Source organism: Eptatretus burgeri, chromosome 3 (genome assembly GCF_056783735.1).
Source record: "Eptatretus burgeri isolate ZD-2024b chromosome 3, Ebu_testis_v1, whole genome shotgun sequence".
Classification (NCBI taxonomy): Eukaryota; Metazoa; Chordata; class Myxini; order Myxiniformes; family Myxinidae; genus Eptatretus; species Eptatretus burgeri.
The window spans coordinates 19,412,437-19,428,996 of record NC_140963.1 but is presented as its reverse complement, the minus strand read 5'-3'; the positions used below and the strand labels follow the sequence as shown (position 1 = coordinate 19,428,996).

At 43.4% G+C, this 16,560-nt stretch overlaps 1 protein-coding gene across 8 annotated transcripts in view; it reads left to right on the top strand.

Annotated features, from left to right (window-relative positions):
• LOC147029495 (uncharacterized) overlaps positions 1–16,560 on the top strand; it is a 174,708-nt gene that overhangs the window by 99,492 nt on the left and 58,656 nt on the right. For all 8 annotated transcript variants that reach the window (XM_085871951.1, XM_085871949.1, XM_085871950.1 and 5 more), the window contains 2 exons: positions 3,086–3,237; positions 11,896–15,117. In XM_085871951.1, the coding sequence (XP_085728077.1) occupies positions 3,086–3,237; positions 11,896–15,117 (3,374 nt within the window). The remainder of the gene's footprint in view (positions 1–3,085; positions 3,238–11,895; positions 15,118–16,560) is intronic.

Here is a 16,560-nt window from a genome sequence, read left to right as displayed (position 1 = left end):
GCCGTGCTCGAGTCTGTGGTTGATGAGTACCCCAGGCGAGATACTCTTCTCGTCTTGGGGGATTTCAATGCATCGATTGGAACTGATTGGGATGGTTATGAGACATGTGTTGGTCCCCATGGGTCTGGAACTGTGAACCAGAATAACACCAATTCCCTTGACTTTGCAAGAAGTCATCGATTTTGAGTGGCTGATTGATGGTTTCAGCGCCCACAGCCTCTTCATTGGACTTGGTATTCCAACGCTGGTGGTGTGGCAAAGGAGATTGACCATGTGTTCATTGATAACACTGAACAACAAAAATTTTTTACTGGAGATGTGTAAAGTGATTTAGACTAATTTGGGTACGCTGATTTCAAAAATCATAACCCTTTTGCTGTATCACGTCAGGATTTTCAGTAACAGAAATATTCCCATTGCCTAGAAGTCAGGATTTCAATGAAATTTACAAAATTTCATTTATTCATTTATTTCATCATGAATGCTTCAAAATTATAGAAATTACAGAAAAACTCCACTAGAATGTAATTAAAAATGCTTTAGGCATTTGGCTTTGCGTTTGTGCTGCTCTGTGTCAGTTTCACGATGCAGGAACCAGCAGAAATCGCCCATCATGTTCGGGTTGTGCCGCCCTTGGACCCTTGGACACGTTGTGTCGACCAGGTACATGCTCCTTTCGCTCTTCCCAATCTTTCTTCGTCCAGTGATTCTTGTCGTCTCTGCTATCCCAGAGACAAAGGAAGCACATGTATTTCGTGTAGCCTGACTGCAGCCCTAACAACAGCGCCACCACTTTCAAGTCTCCGCAGATGTGCCAGTTGAAGTCATTGTACTTGATGGAATCAAGCAGCTGCCGCATAGTCTCATAGGTCTCTGTCATGCCGAACGCGTGAGCCAGTGGGACTGATGGTTTCTCGTTGCCATTGTGGAGCAAAACAGCCTTCAAGCTGTTCTTCCCCGAGTCGATGAAGAGGCGCCAGTCTGCAGGATCGTGATCACACCCAAGTTCTTTCAACAGACCGTTGATGTCACTGCAGAATGTCATCGTGTCTTCCATCTCAAAGAACTCAGCCATGTCTCTGTGACGTGCTCTGAACAAGGATATCTTGGTGTTAGGTTCCAGTAGATTCCACTGCTGCAGCCTTGATCCAAACAGCTCTGCCTTCGCCTTTGACAGCGAGAGATCTCTTACAAGATCATTTAAGTCTCCCTGGTTCAGAAGGTGTGGTTCTTGAGTGTCGGGTTCAAAAGATTCATCATCACCATCCTCTTCACCACTGCTTACAGCTATGTTCTGATAAGCTGGAGGTTTTGGAACGGGGTTCTCGTCATCATGAGGCACAGGTTTACGAGCAGAGACGCAGTCAGCGTACTTGATGTGACCTTTATTCTTCCTGTTGAAGCCGGCGATGCTTGTGCAGCAGAAATAACAATCATCATGATGATTCTGCGGCTCACGCCATATCATGGGCACCGCAAATGGCATGCTCGCGCGCTTGCCCACCAACCACTGAGTCAAGGTTGTGTGACAACTTGTGCAGCAGATGTGTGGTGCCCAGCTCTGTTCTTGGTCCCCCACCTTACACCCGAAGTAGTAAAAGTAGGCGGCCTTCATTTTCACTGCTGTAGATATACTTCGCTGTTGATCTTTTTTGGTATACCGACCACAGACATAACAGAAGTTGTCAGGATGATTGGTACAGGAACGCCTACTCATCTTTATCTGAAAGAAAGAAATATAACACAAGTTAACAACAATTGTACGAAATAGACATGTTAAAGACATATGTAAATTTCATTGAAATCCTGACTTCTAGGCAATGGGAATATTTCTGTTCTTGAAAATCCTGACGTGATACAGCAAAACAGTTATGATTTTTGAAATCAGCGTACCCAAATTAGTCTTAATCACTTTACACATCTCCAGTAAAAAAAAAATTTTGAAATTTGTTGTTCAGTGTAATCGCTGGAGGATTATTAACTGCAGGGTTTCCAGCAGTGCTCAGTTCTTCAATACCAACCCCAAGCTTGTTGTAGCAACTCTGAAGTTCCAGCTTAAATCCAGGAGTATGGTACCATTCCAGGGTAGGCTGCATGTTGGCTAGCTGAGGCAAGCTGCATGCCTCAGCTAGTATCTCTTTGGGGGGGGGGGACCCCCCTCCCCGTAATTTCCCTCCATAGACTCTCTCAGTCCCTGATTTAAAAAATTTTTTTTTTAATGCCGTGAACAAACTTTGGTACATCACGGATGATGAAGGTTGTCATCAAATTTCATTGGAATTGCATGTGTAGTTTCTGAAAGCAAATGCAGTACCTATTTTGGGGGGCAACCCCCATAAGCCCCATTTGGGCGTAATTTTATTTTATTCTATTTTTTAATGCCATGAACAAACTTTGGTACATACAGGGTGATGAATGTTGTGGTATAGGTTCATCGCAATCGTATGTGTAGTTTCACAGAAGAAGTTGCAAGTATTTATGAATGAAAGGACGGACTGACTGACGGACGGACGACGTGCCATCCCATAAGCTCCCTGAACTACATTCCAGGTGAGCTAATAAATAACAAAAATAATAATAACATTGTAACAAAACATGTATGAATTAATACTTATAATATTAACAATAATAATAGTAGTATAATTTGACAATAATATTAACGAACGTGTAATCCCCACCCTGGCCCAAGCTCATCTGGGCTTGGTGAAAGGGAAGTCAATGCTCAAGCACTACAGCAGGCAGGTTTGCTGCAAGGTCGTGAAGACCAATGAAAATTTGGTCCAATGGACCAGCATGCCCACTCTTAAGAACAAAGGGAACAAACAAGGGTAAATGGGACAGATCTGGTGTGGAATCTTAGCTGTTAACGAAATGTTCACAAAGCAGGCAAAAACCACGTCCACACCAGTGTTATGGTTCCTTTTAGTCGCAGACAGCTCTCTAACTTGAAGCACGTAGTTTGTCTTTCTCCTCGAAAAAAAATCATTATGTTTAACTCCTCATCATATGACTATTCCTCAACATGTGTGACTCAAGTGCATCCCTGCTGATTATTTTCATGCCAAGTTTCTCTTGTTGTTGGCAGCGTTATCATACCCCTTCACGTTCACGCTCATCCTCTGAGGCAGGAGAGACTGGGATGTGTGGAAGTGAGACTCCACCCCATTGGAGAGAGGAAATGCAGAGAAGGTGCTCAGTACACCAGACAAATCAGAAGACATGGGCTAAAGGAGAAAGGTGGGTCTAAATTAATAGACAGTGCTCTTTTATGTTGAAGTAACAAAGTGCTTTCCTTTTTAGACAAACATTCATTCCATTGAATACTGAAATATATGGATATTGTGTGTGTGTGTGGTTTAAAAAAATTAGATATCCTCAAGGACCACATTTATATTTTATATATATATATATATATATATATATATATATATATATATATATATATATATACACACACACATACATATATTCGCCAGCTCAGCGAGAGGTCTCTGGGTTGAAGGCGATGCTTTGGTGCAGGGCTATGTCCAATGGAGATCGGGGGGTGGGGGGGTGGGGGTGCTCATCACACTCCACATGCTTCAATTTTCCTGCCGATCACATCACGTGCCTTCTGGTTGAATGGTTTGCCATAGTGGGAGCAATCGTCTGGGTGGCAGACAGACGATTGTTCTTTGCGGATTATGCAGTTTTACCATGTTCGACGTAATCCGCGGCGATGCTCACCATAACAGTCAGGGGGTGCGTCTGATGTATAAACAATGTATGGGGTCATCATTGGTTAGATATTTATCGGTATGGCATCCTGATGAGGGCAAGTAAGCGCAAAATCTGGATGGGCGGCTCTGTTTGATGTTTTTATTTTATTTTGTGTGTATACAATGTCGAGGCTCGAATAAGAGCTAACATACAGATTGTACAACAAGGGAAGCAGGAGACGAGGGGTGGGAGAGGGAAGGACAAAACAGTGGGAAACAGGGACATTGGTCTTTTAATTTTTTTGCAGAGGAGATTTGTGGAAGGGTGAGGGATGGGGGTGGTGTACACGGGGTAAACAAGATGGACACGACAGGGACTTTCGGGTCCTTCCATCACAGCGACTTTCAGGAAGGAATGCAGGGAATTTGAAGGAGATGGGTTTGGGGTGGATTAACGGATGGAAAAGATCGTGGTTTTGGATGGGGGGAGATAATAAATGGTGGTGAACAGCTGTTTTGAAGACCTGGAGGTAAGAGTGGGATTGAAGAGATTGTGGGAGTTTGTTCTAAAGGCAGGAAAAAAAAGAGGAATGAAAGAGTGAAGCTGAGCAGTGATTCTTGCTTTTGGTAGTTTTACCAGAAGGGGATTGCTGGTGGACCTTGAGTGCCCTGGGGAAATATGGGGGGGGACATATGGCAGACAGAGCGGGGGTGGTGGGGGGAGGCGAGGCCGGAGAGGAGACTGTGGAAGACAGAAAGACCACCGACCTGCCTCCGGTGAGAGAGTGATAGACGCAAAGACTCAGCCTCCTCACAGGAGGTACCAATGATCCTAAATGCCTTTGTTTCCACTGTACTGCACGAAGCCGAGAAAGGTGAGAGGTTGGAGCATCAGCCCAGAGGGGAGAGCATTACTCCATAAGGATGCGGACAAAAGCTTTGTATGTCGTCAGGAGCTCAGGTGTGCCAAGGAAGGACTTTGCATGACAGAGGATGCCCAGTCGACGACTGGCTTGGGAATGTGGCTTTCCCAGGAAAGATCATGGCAGATCGTGAGACCCAGAAGCTTGAATGAAAGGACTTTTTCAAGAGGATTGTTGAGAAAGGAAATTGGAGGGGGGAGGGAGGTGTCGAGATGGTCCTTTCGGAGAGACATCGTGAGAGTGTGAGATTTGTCAGGGTTGAAAGACATGTTCCAAGGGTTGGACCAGCTTGTGATTTTATCCAGAGGCTGCTGCTTGCTAATCTCAGGGATGACAGATGGTACTGCAGAGGGTGGAGTCGTCAGTAAAGATATAAAGTGCATTTTCCAGAGAGTCGGACAGATCATTGATGAAAACCAGAAAAAGCACAAGGTCCAGAACACTGCCTTCAGGAACTCCAGCTTGAACAGGTAGCGGGGATGAGAGAACTCCATTAAGGGCCACACATTGGCTGCAACAGGAGAGGAAGTCTGCGAGCCATGAGTGGAGATGACCTTGGACACAATAGGAAGAGAGCTTGGTAGCAGGGCAGGGTGCCAGACTGTATTGAAAGTACGCGATATGTCGAGGGAGATGGCTCTGATTTCATGTCTGGCATTAAGGATCTCCGTGTATTGTTGAGAGAGCAGAAGCAACATATCCAGGGTAGATTGACCTGGTCTGCATCCAAATTGATGATCATGAATCAGGCCATTGGAAAAGAGGAAGGATTTAATTTCTGAAGTAATGATGGATTCCATAATCTTGTTTTTTTATTTATTTATTTATTTATTTTTTTGTATACCTTGGTCGAGGCTCGTATGAGAGCTAACACACAACTCACAGCAAGGAGGCATGAGACAAGAGGGGTGGGAGTGGAAGGGCCAAAACAGTGGGGAACAGACACATTAGGTGAACTGTGGAAGGGAGAGGGATGGGGATGGGACGGGGAACATGGCGAAGAGAAGATGGACATTTCAGGGACTTTCAGGAAGGAAAGCAGGAGAAATGAAGGAAGAGGGCTTTGGTGGATTATCGGGGGTAGAAAAGATCGAGGATTTGGATGGGGGAAGATAAGAGGTGGTGGTGAACAGCTGTTTTGAAAGCCTGGAGGGAAGAATGGGAAAGAATAGAGTGAGGAAGTTTATTCCAAAGGCGGGAAAAAGAGGAATGAAAGAGTGAAGATGAGCAGTGATTCGTGATTTTGGTAGTTTTACCAGAAGGGGTTGTTGGCGGACCTTGAGCGCCCTGTGGAAATGTGGTGGGGACAAATCGCAGAGAGAGCAGGGGGGGCAAGGCTGGAGAGGAGTCGGTAGAAGACAGAAAGACCACCGACCAACCTGCGGTGATTGAGTGAGAGGCCCAAAGACTCAGCTTCATTGCGGGAGATGCCGATGATCTTAAATGCCCTGGTTTCGACAGCGTGAAGCCGAGAAAGGTGGGAGGCAGGAGCACCAGCCCAGAGGGGAGAGCAGTACTCCATCAGGCTAGGACAAAAGCTTTGTAAGTGGTCAGGAGCTCAAGAGGGCCGAGGAAGGACTTAGCACGACAGAGGATTCCCAGTCGGCGACTGGCTTTTGAGGCGAGGTTGGAAATGTGACTTTCCCAGGAAAGGTCATGGTAGATAGTGAGACCTAGAAGCTTGAAAGAAAAGACTTCCTCCAGAGGATTGTTGAGAAAGTGGATGGGGGGGTTTTGTAAACGGTCCTTTCGAAGAGACATCGTGAGAGTGTGAGATTTGTCTGGATTGAAAGACATGTTCCACGTGTTGGACCAGTTTGTGATTTTATCCAGATCTGCAGTGAGTGAAGAAGCTGCTGCTTGCAGCTGCTTGTTGATGATTGAGAGAAGGCTGATTGGTCTGCAGTTGCAGGGATCTGTTTTTGCACTTTTTTATGCAGAGCGGTAATGTTTGTTGATTTCCAAGCAGATGGTAGATGACCTTGAGCAAATGAGAGGGTGAGTAGAACAGAGAGAGGGTGAGCAAGAGCAGCAGAGCAGGTTTTTAGGACACGTGGGCTGCTGTCGTCTGTACTAGTTGCAGAATCTGAGTTGATGTTTGACAGCAAGCTCTATACCTTGTCAAGAGAAAAGAACACCTTGTCCAGGAACAGCTGGGTGCGACTGGGTCAGTGAGTACAGAAAGTGATGGGTTTGGGACACAAGATTTCGAAGCAAACACGGAGTTAAGGCATTCAGCCTTTTCACGTGCAGTGTCAGCTGTGCGGCCATTTGAGGTAAGGGAGGGGATGGAGGGAGAACATCCACCAGAAACAGACTTAACTTGATGCCAGCACGATTTGGAGGAGGGAGACAGGTTTTCGAGTTCAGACTTGCGATTAGAAAGATGGTGTTTTCTGGCTCTTCAGATGATAGACACACACTTGTTCCAAGCTTTGTAGAAGGAACTGAGATTGCTTTCAGTTGGATTTGCCTTCCATGAGGCGAAGGCAAGTTGGTTCAGGACAACTGCCTCGCCACAAGCTTCGGTGTTCCATCGGCAGGAGGTGGGGTATGACAACTGAAGACGAGATGGGATAAATCTGTGCATGAGAGAGAGCAAGTTTCTTTGAAATAATTCCCAGGATGAGTTGATGTCGGAGGAAGTCGAGATGGGAGACCAGTCTGGAAGTTTGATGGCTGCTTGAAGTCCCTGCCAGTCGGCCTGAGTGAAATGCCAGACTCGACGGCGTGGAGGTGCTTCTCTAATAGCCAGAGAGATGTTTACTTTGACAAGCATGTGGTCAGATGAACTGATTGGAGCGGAGGAAGAACACCGGATATGTTCAGGGAAATTGGTCAAAATCAGATCCAGAACAGATGTAGTCCCGTTGGTTGAGATCTGGGTCTGGAAGTTGACAGATTGTGGCAGTCCCAATGAGTCGCAGAAGGTTTTGCTGAAGTGCCATGGCAGGTGAGGGAGGTACCCACATCCAGCCAACTGGCCTGATGACAATTGAAGTTACCACATATGAGGAAGAGAGAGTTGGGATGAGAGGATAGACGTTGGTCCATGTTTTCGGAGAGCGAAATGTAAATAGAGTCATCACTGTTTGGTGGATGGTACAACACACATGTAAACACGAGGTGGGAGTAGAGGGGAAGACAGAGCCAGAGGTATTCCTGGGGGTATGGGGGAGAGAGGGCAGTGCATGGAGAGTGAGGAATAGAGTATTTGATGAAGAGAGCAACTCCGCCACCAGGCCGAGGCTCAGGTCTGTCATAGCGGAGGAGAGAGTAATCAGGGAGAGGATATGAAGGAGTCAGAGACATCTTGAAGGAGGAAAGTTTCTGTTCAGCAGATTATGTCTGGTTTGTTTGTAGCAACCTGTATGGAAAGATCTGTCAGGCTTGAGCGAAGGCCCTGAATGTTTGTGGTCCACACTGTGAAGGAAGAGGGAGGGGAGGAGGCTTTGGGTGCAGGGGAGAGGGAGGGTAGAACGATGGAGGAGTTGGGGAGGTAAGGAGAGTTGTTCAAAGAGTGTGGGGGATTGCAGAAGAACTGGAGGAGAGGGCCGGATGAGGAGAAAAGATTCAGTGGTGATGAGTTGAGGTACAGTGGGGGGTATTAAGAGAGTGGGCAGAGGGCAGTTGGGTCATTCCATGTCAAATCATCAAAGAATCTGCCTTCATCTCTCAGGTTTTTGTAAAACTTTGGGAACCAATTGGGACCCATGAAAAACCGCAAGAACTCAAATATTTTTGCTAACAGCCTCTTAATTAGTGAGATACAGACGAACGAACTTTGGACTAATTAGCACGACGTCGCGAATTCAAATGGCCATATCTCTAAAAGTATAACACCTAGAGAGCTGGTTTTGGTGTCATTTTAAAGGTATTTTCATGCCCAATGAATTTGTCTGGGCAACAATTTCCTACCTCCAACCACAAAAAGTTATCACAAAATATAAACTTCAATCGTGAATCCCCAAAAAATGTATCCTTCAAATTTCCTCAAATTCATCCCAGAGGTACCTTATGATGTCAAGAAGCTTCCACATAAGTTTTGTGATGGGCACTCCAATAATTTCTGAGATATGAGCAATAATGTACATGTACGTATGGCATATAGGTTCGAAAATCAGCATTTGTAATGTATTATACAATCATTCTAACCTAGTCATGACAGGGAACACAGGGAACGACCATCAATTGATTTAAGTATCATATACTTTCATTTTCAACTGGGCCTGAGGGGAAGAAACAAGTGCTGCTGTTGCTGCATTGAAGAGGAAATTGAAAGCCTAAGTCAGGTTAGTGAACACTGTGTACTTGAACTCACTTATTGATTGTATAATACATTACAAATGCTGATTTTCGAACCTATATGCCATATGTACATGTACATTATTGCTCATATCTCAGAAACTATTGGAGTGCCCATCACAAAATTTATGTGGAAGCTTCTTGACATCATAAGGTACCTCTGGGATGAATTTGAGGAAATTTGAAGATACATTTTTTGGGGATTCACGATTGAAGTTTATATTTTGTGATAACTTTTTTGTGGCTGGAGGTAGGAAAATGTTGCCCAGACAAATTCATTGGGCATGAAAATACCTTTAAAATGACACCAAAACCAGCTCTCGAGGTGTTATACTTTTAGAGATATGGCCATTTGAATTCGCGACGTCATGCTAATTAGTCCAAAGTTCGTTAGTCTGTATCTCACTAATTAAGAGGCTGTTAGCAAAAATATTTGAGTTCTTGCCGTTTTTCATGGGTCCCAATTGGTTCTCAAAGTTTTACAAAAATCTGAGAGATGATGGCAGATTCTTTGATGATTTGACATGGAATGACCCAGTTGAAGATTGGAGGAGGTGGAGTGATGACATGGAAGAGAGAGGGCAGGCGAAGGAGGAGCTTTGTCAATGTGATGGGGGGCAACTTGGAGAGGTGGGGGTGGGGGGGGGGAGATTGGAGGGAGACGATGAGAGCCAGCACGGCCAAGGAGCAGGAGGGTGATGGGAGAGTTGGGGAGAGGGGAAGGATGAGACTTGGTTGTGGTTTGGTGAAGAAAGGAGTGGGCATGGGGAGGTACAAGATTTATAGGTTTGGAAAGAGGAGAAGTTGTGCTGAGAGGAAAGAAGGAGCATATTTGAGGTGTTGGGGAGTGTACTGATTGAGTGTGTGAGATATCTGTTTGGTTAGAATGGAGCCCACAGATGTTAAAACACCACACACTTTGGAACATCAGAAGAGGAGCTGATACTGAAGAAGAAGACAGCGAAGAGGTGCCAAGAGCGGAAGTAGGATTAGGGGAAAATGGGAGGGGTAACGAGAGGGTATAACAGGTGAGGGGTTAGGAGGAGGTAGATTTAAGTAGGTGGGGTGAATTGGCACTGAAGTTGGAAAAAAGTACGATTGATGGAACACAAACATGCATTGCAAACTGGGATTTAAATTTTTTTTAAAGTCAGAGATGCGATTCAAGACATTACGTGAGGGATGCAATAATGGAGAATTAAAAGAATGGGGAAAAGAAACGTAACAGTGGGACTTTTTCAACAAGGGATGAAGAGGAAAGGTCAAAATGAAAAGTTTTTTGAAGAAGAAGAAGAATAAGAGGTGAATTATGATACACTAACGAGAACCACACGTGTGAAAGAAGAAGTTGAAACATTTTAAGAGACTGTTTCTTTGTTTTTTTTGGTAAAGTTTAGGTAAAATAAGGTAAAGGAAAGGTTGAAAAAAATTGTGAAGATGTTTGGTGAATGTGGATCGGCTAAAGTGGAAGGAAGCTGGTAGGTCGGCGAAAGTTGCAGGAGGAGGAAGAGGGGGTCGAGAAACACATGGTTAAGGGAGGTGTAAGGTTATAAGTGAAAAGATGTAATGGAAAAAAAAAATTTTGATTTGTTTTTTTAAAATAAGATTCGGAAAGATTAGATAAAGGAAAGGTTGAAGAAAAAATTGTGAAGGTGTATGGTGAATGTGGGTCGGCTAAAGTAGAAGGAGGACGAAGAGTCGGTGCAGGAAGTCACATGGTTAAGTGGGGAATAAGGTAAGGAGGGAAAAGGGGTTTTTTTTTGCTGTATTTTAAAAATATTTTAAGACATGAAACAGAGGGTATAGTTGAGAGCGAGAAAGCAGGGTGGAGGGAAAAGTGGAGAAAATAAGAACTGATGGTAGAAAGGAGAGAATACAAATATACAAGATCGTGCACATAGACGGGAAGACGGGTCGGCCTCAGGGAAACCCGATATGACAAGGCCAATGAAAACTCACCAAATAGCACAAATTTTGAAACAAAACCGATCTGGTAACACACAGTAAACAGAGGTAACAAAATAAACAGTCAAAACACGACAAACAACAACTGAAGACTAATCTTTGAGAAAGTCGCCAAAGACCCATGAGAGAACCAATCGTTGCCTCAAAAACTACAACCGGAACAGGAAGTTTAACTGATGTTGACCGTGTAATCTCTGTCTGTTTGACTGAGTCCCCCAATGGAGGGGGAGTGGTCTCGTTTTTGTCGTTTTGGTGTAGGACTATGTCCAATGGAGATCGGGGGAGTCACATTCCACATGTTTTGATATATATATATATATATATATATATATATATATATATATATATATATATATATATATATATATATATATATATATATATATATATATATATATATGGTGGGATTTCTGGATTGCATCACTGTGGCTGCTGGTTGCATCATTGCTGGAAGCGGGGCTATGCCTCTAATGCAGTGCCCCCTGTTTCCAGTAAGCTGGTACTAGTGTTGCCGATTTCAGAAGGATGACAGGATAAGTCAACCCCCTGGGTCATTTAATGGAATGACAGGGGCTCAAACTCAAGGCCTGAAGATTTCAAGCCAGCCACCTTAACTGTTCGCATCATGGAAATCTTGGCGTTGGCTAATTCAACCCTATTATTGCAGCCTTGTCGGTTATATTGATTTAACTTGTGGTTAACAATATCTAGGCAGAGTTTGAAAACTAAAATTCACATCACACAGCCTTTAATTTTCTTGGTTTATTATATTACTTTGTACATTCTGTGCATGTCTCACAAGAAATGGCCAGGTCCAAGTGTCTTCTTTTTGCAGGATAAATAGCTATTAAAAAATAATATTACAAATGTTATATTGTTCATTTGGAGATGGGTTATTCTTCCTGCTTTTTTGTTGAATGTGAATATGGTTGAACATGGTGAGTTTTGTGTTTTTTATTTTTGGTTTAATGCATGTGAATTCGCATTTCTAATTTCTCGGGCAGGTTGAAACAGTATGACTCTGGGAGAGTGAAAGAAAAACCATCCACTTCTCGATCAAGGTCTTGGTCCCACATTGAATCCAAACGGCACTGCTATCCACAATTACCACACAAGGCTCATAAATTGAAAATATCAAAACGGAAGAAGCACAAGAAAAATGCATTGAAGAGTGAAGAGAAGAGGCCAGTTGAGAAAGGCAAAGTCAGTGTTCCTTTCAACAAGTATACTGAAATTCATGAACAGCCCACAAATCCGGCTCATGATATTGCGAATGATAATAAAATGTCACTGCATGTTCAAAATGGGTCAAAGATGAACTTTGCGAAATTTGACAATAAAGATAAACAAAGTGTGGCAGGTCAGCAGAGAAATCGCTCAAAATCTCGCACTCGATCAAAAAACCGCTTGAGCATATCCTCCTCTTTCTCAAGGTCTCGGTCTAGATCTCAATCAAAGTCTTGTTATTCTCCATCACGTGCTCGTTCTCGAACTCCCTCGAGATCAAGCTTTCGGTCTTCTTCTATAACTTTGTCTAGGTCTTCGACCAGAAGCCCTTCTCGATATTCCTCAAAGTTGCATTCCAGGGCTCAATCTTCCAGTGATTCTTCATTACGCTATAAACATAAGAAATCTAAGTCCCACCAATCACATTCTTATTCTTACACAGAACGGACTTCCTCGTCAAAAGAACGAAGCTCAAGCTCCTCTTCTTTTAGCCATAAACACACTCCACCATGGAGGAGTACTGATTGCAAAACCTGGTCCCCAACAGCGCAATCGTATCACAAATCACAACACAAGTCAGATATTGGCTCACTGAGGCAACGAACAACTGCTCTTGCAAGGATTGCTGAAAAGATCAACCAGTTTGTCACTCCAGCAGTCAATGAGGAAGCGGTAGCCATGCTGCCGCTAAGTGATAGCCCTCCTCCTTCTCATTGGAGGCCTGGGCAAAAGCCTTGGAAGCCATCATACCTGACAGTTCCAATTCCACAGATACATACTGAATGGCGGCTAATGACTCCTACTGTTTCTGAACCAAATAAAGTGATCAACGAGGGCAGCAATGAAAAAATTCCTCAGGTGTGGAGTCCTGACCGATTGAGGGAAAACCAGTGGTGCAATGAAACCAATTTGAAAGTTAGAACAAAACAAAGTAGTTCAAAAGGAAGTTTATGCTCAAAGCAGTCTTTGCAGTATCTTCCAGCATCATGCTGCAGCAGTGCTTCAGTAACACACAGTTTCTCATCAAAGTCTAGGTCAGCATCAAGAAATCACCAGGATTCAGATGTATCTTCACATTCATATTACAGTCATTCACCCAAAGCCAAATCAACCTTGTCTTATCAAGAAGAGCGAAATATTAGTTCACAAAGTTCTTTATCTGATGATGAATTGTCCTATCACACTAGCATCCAGACCCAGAAATATTCTGAAGCTTGTAGCAGAAAAGAAAAGAGAAAAAAAGCAAAGAGCAGCAGCAAGAAGAAAAAAACAAAGTCTCATTGGAAAAAGCAAAATCGGAACGATGCATTGTATTCTGAAGAGGATAGTGCTGAAGTATCTGTACAGCCTAATATGAGCCAAATAACCAAGAGGGAAGACAGTAATGCTGTAATCCATTCTGTAACAACAAAAAAGAGAAAAAACAAAAGAAAGAAACAGCAGGAAAAAATTCATTGGCAGCCTCCAATTGAGTTTGGTGAGGATATGGAAGAAAATATTGTGACTGAACTTGATTCAATTAAGACTCAGACACAAACCAGCAAGTCAGAGGCATTTGTATCTCCAAAGAAAGTCGTGGAAGTGGAAATAAAGGACAAGACTCTTGTAGTTGCAAGTGATTTTGCAAAAACTGATGCCCATTCCCTAAACCCATGTGCAGTTAGTGATATTAGGAAAGATGATCATTTTGTGAATCAGGAATTTGACAAGAGGCAGCTTACCCAGGTAGATGAATGCTCAAACCCCACCAGTCCTGTAATGGCCAACTTTGAAACAGAAGCAACTTGTCCAATTGATCAAATTTCCAGTAACCTTAAATCTACTGCGTGCATAAGTAAGAATGCAATTTCAGTGTACGGTGAAGAAGGAGAAGAAGAAAAAGAAGAAGACGAAGAAAAGGTAGATATTCATTGTCATCACATGCACACATCTCAAACTTTAACCGCTAGCAATGAGAAAGATCTCGTCAATGAAACAAGCGGTAAGGGAGATTTTCATGACCAAAGCCAAGTTGTCAATGAAAAAAAGAATGAAGAATCAGCTAAAAAGCAGAGTTTGAACATAAATTGGATTTCCAATGACAAACGTAAGCAGATGGACCAACATGATGAGAATAAAAGCCCTTCAGCAGATGAGATAAATGATTGCAAGAAACACCTTGAGGGTGATAAAATAACACGCCAGAGTCACAAACAGTTAGTTTTTGAAAGAACAAGAACCTTTGTTCATGAAGCGATTCAAATGCAGCAAGATGACAACAGTACAGAGAGAGAACAGCAGCAAATAGAAACTTGCAAGCTCATGGCCTCTGCTGTTACAAGCACCGTAAAACATGAAATGTGTCCGAACCAGCACAACGTGAGCGATACAGCTGTCACAGAGCCTTCTTTGCCATCACCCAGTACGACTTCTGTATGTTCAAAATGGAAACCTCTCACAGAGGCAGCAACTCTGCTGAGCACACAGAAACAAACTGAACTAAAACCATTAGTGTTGATCAAGACTGCAAAGATAAGGGTCAACATTGGAGGTCGTGCATCGTCAAAAGGGTTTGACGATAAACTGGGTAATGAATCGTATCCAGAGAAAATTAAAAGCAGTGAAGATTATTGCAATCAATTTCAAGAGAAAGAGCGACTTTTGCAAACTGAGCGATTACCAGTGATGTCTGAAAAAATTAAAACAAAAAGTTATGTGAAGCCTGGGTCTCTTTTTGATGAACTCAGCAAGACAATGAAACGGCAAAGACAACACACTCGCAAAACAAATGGTGGAGGCTTGGACGATTCAGACAACAGTGAGACAGACAAAAGAAGTAGTGATTGTAATAAAGTGCTTCAAAGGGATCATGTGCGACGACGATCCCCATCATCGTCCAGCAAAAGTTGGAGCAGGAGTTTATCTTGCAGTAGAAGCTGGAGTCGAAAACCATCAAAGTCAAGGTTAAGCTCGTCTTACTCACGGTGCTCTGATCACAGCAGTACCTGCAGCACATGCAGGTGAGGCTTATTATCTCTTGTATAAGCTTTATGATCCTTGTGGATAAAGGCAACACGACTTTGAGCTGTTAAGTCTGGGTTAGAGTTTCAGCCAAAATATAAACTGTCATATTGGTGCTTTAGAGGCAGGGCAATGCATCAGGTAGTGAACAATGCCTCGGTTGACATTAAGGCCTAAGTCACATTTGCTCTCCGGCTAGGATATGGCGGCCGTACCTCCCTGAATTGACAGAAACGTGCGGCGGCCGCAGAGTTTCTGAGGTGGCCTCAGGGTGGCCCTACGCCATATGACTTTCTTTTATAGGCCGTAGGGGTTGCCGTGGAATTATAGCACGGAGTTATAACATTTTTCATGTCTACGTTGGCCGTAGCAATTCGACAAGCCAAGTTGTGACGTAGATGTGTTCCACGTCGACCGTATGTCGGGCGTACGGTGGGCTTGCATTATTAGTGCGGCTGCCGTAGGCTCTTATCAATGAAAAATGAATTTTGCCAACCCCCAAAAAATTACAACCAAAAAAAATATACATATATATATATATTACGTTCGCCTTAGGGCCCCCCTGCGGTGGCCTTGCGGTCTGTGTGACTACCTGCGGGCAACGCAGGGTCGACGCACGGTTCCCCTACGCCTGCCGTGCGTCCTACGTACGGCCTCCAGTGGCAGTCTGCGTCGACCGTGCGCTACCGCTAGAGATCGGAGTATAGGTGTTTGCTTATACTCCGAACTGGTATATTCAGTTATATCTATGTATGTATATATATATATGTGTATATATATATATATATGTATATATATATATATATATATATATGTATATATATATATATATATATATATATATATATATATATATATATATATATATATATATATATATATATATATATATATATATATATATATAGTTGTAGTATATTCAGTTATATATACTGGTATATTCCGAACTGTTATATTTTTATTTCAGTAAAAAAGAACTGGTATATATACCCACTCGTTACCATCCGTCTGGCTGCACGTTCGCCTTGGGGCCCCCCTGCGGTCGCCTTGCGGGCACCTTGAGGCTATCTTGCGTCTGCCTTGAAAATTCTATGGCCGCCGCAGGGATGCCCTAAGGTCACGTGCGACATCAAATCAAAGACCGTACGGCACCCCCACGTTTTCGGTCTCCGCAATTTCTAAATACGCTGTGCGGCTCCCTGAAAAATAAAAGCATATGTGACTGCTACATTGTGTGACCGTGGAAATACTGCGGCTGCCCTATAATTGCTAGTGGCCGTAGATTTTGTAGACCCTACGGCCGCCGTGCCAAATGTGACTTAGGCCTAAGTGCTTTAGCCATCACATGTTTAACATCCTACATTGTCTGAGGTTTATCGCTCTTCACATTCATTTATAAATATAAAAAGTACTGCCATGTTTTCTGAAAGTCGGCCATTGTA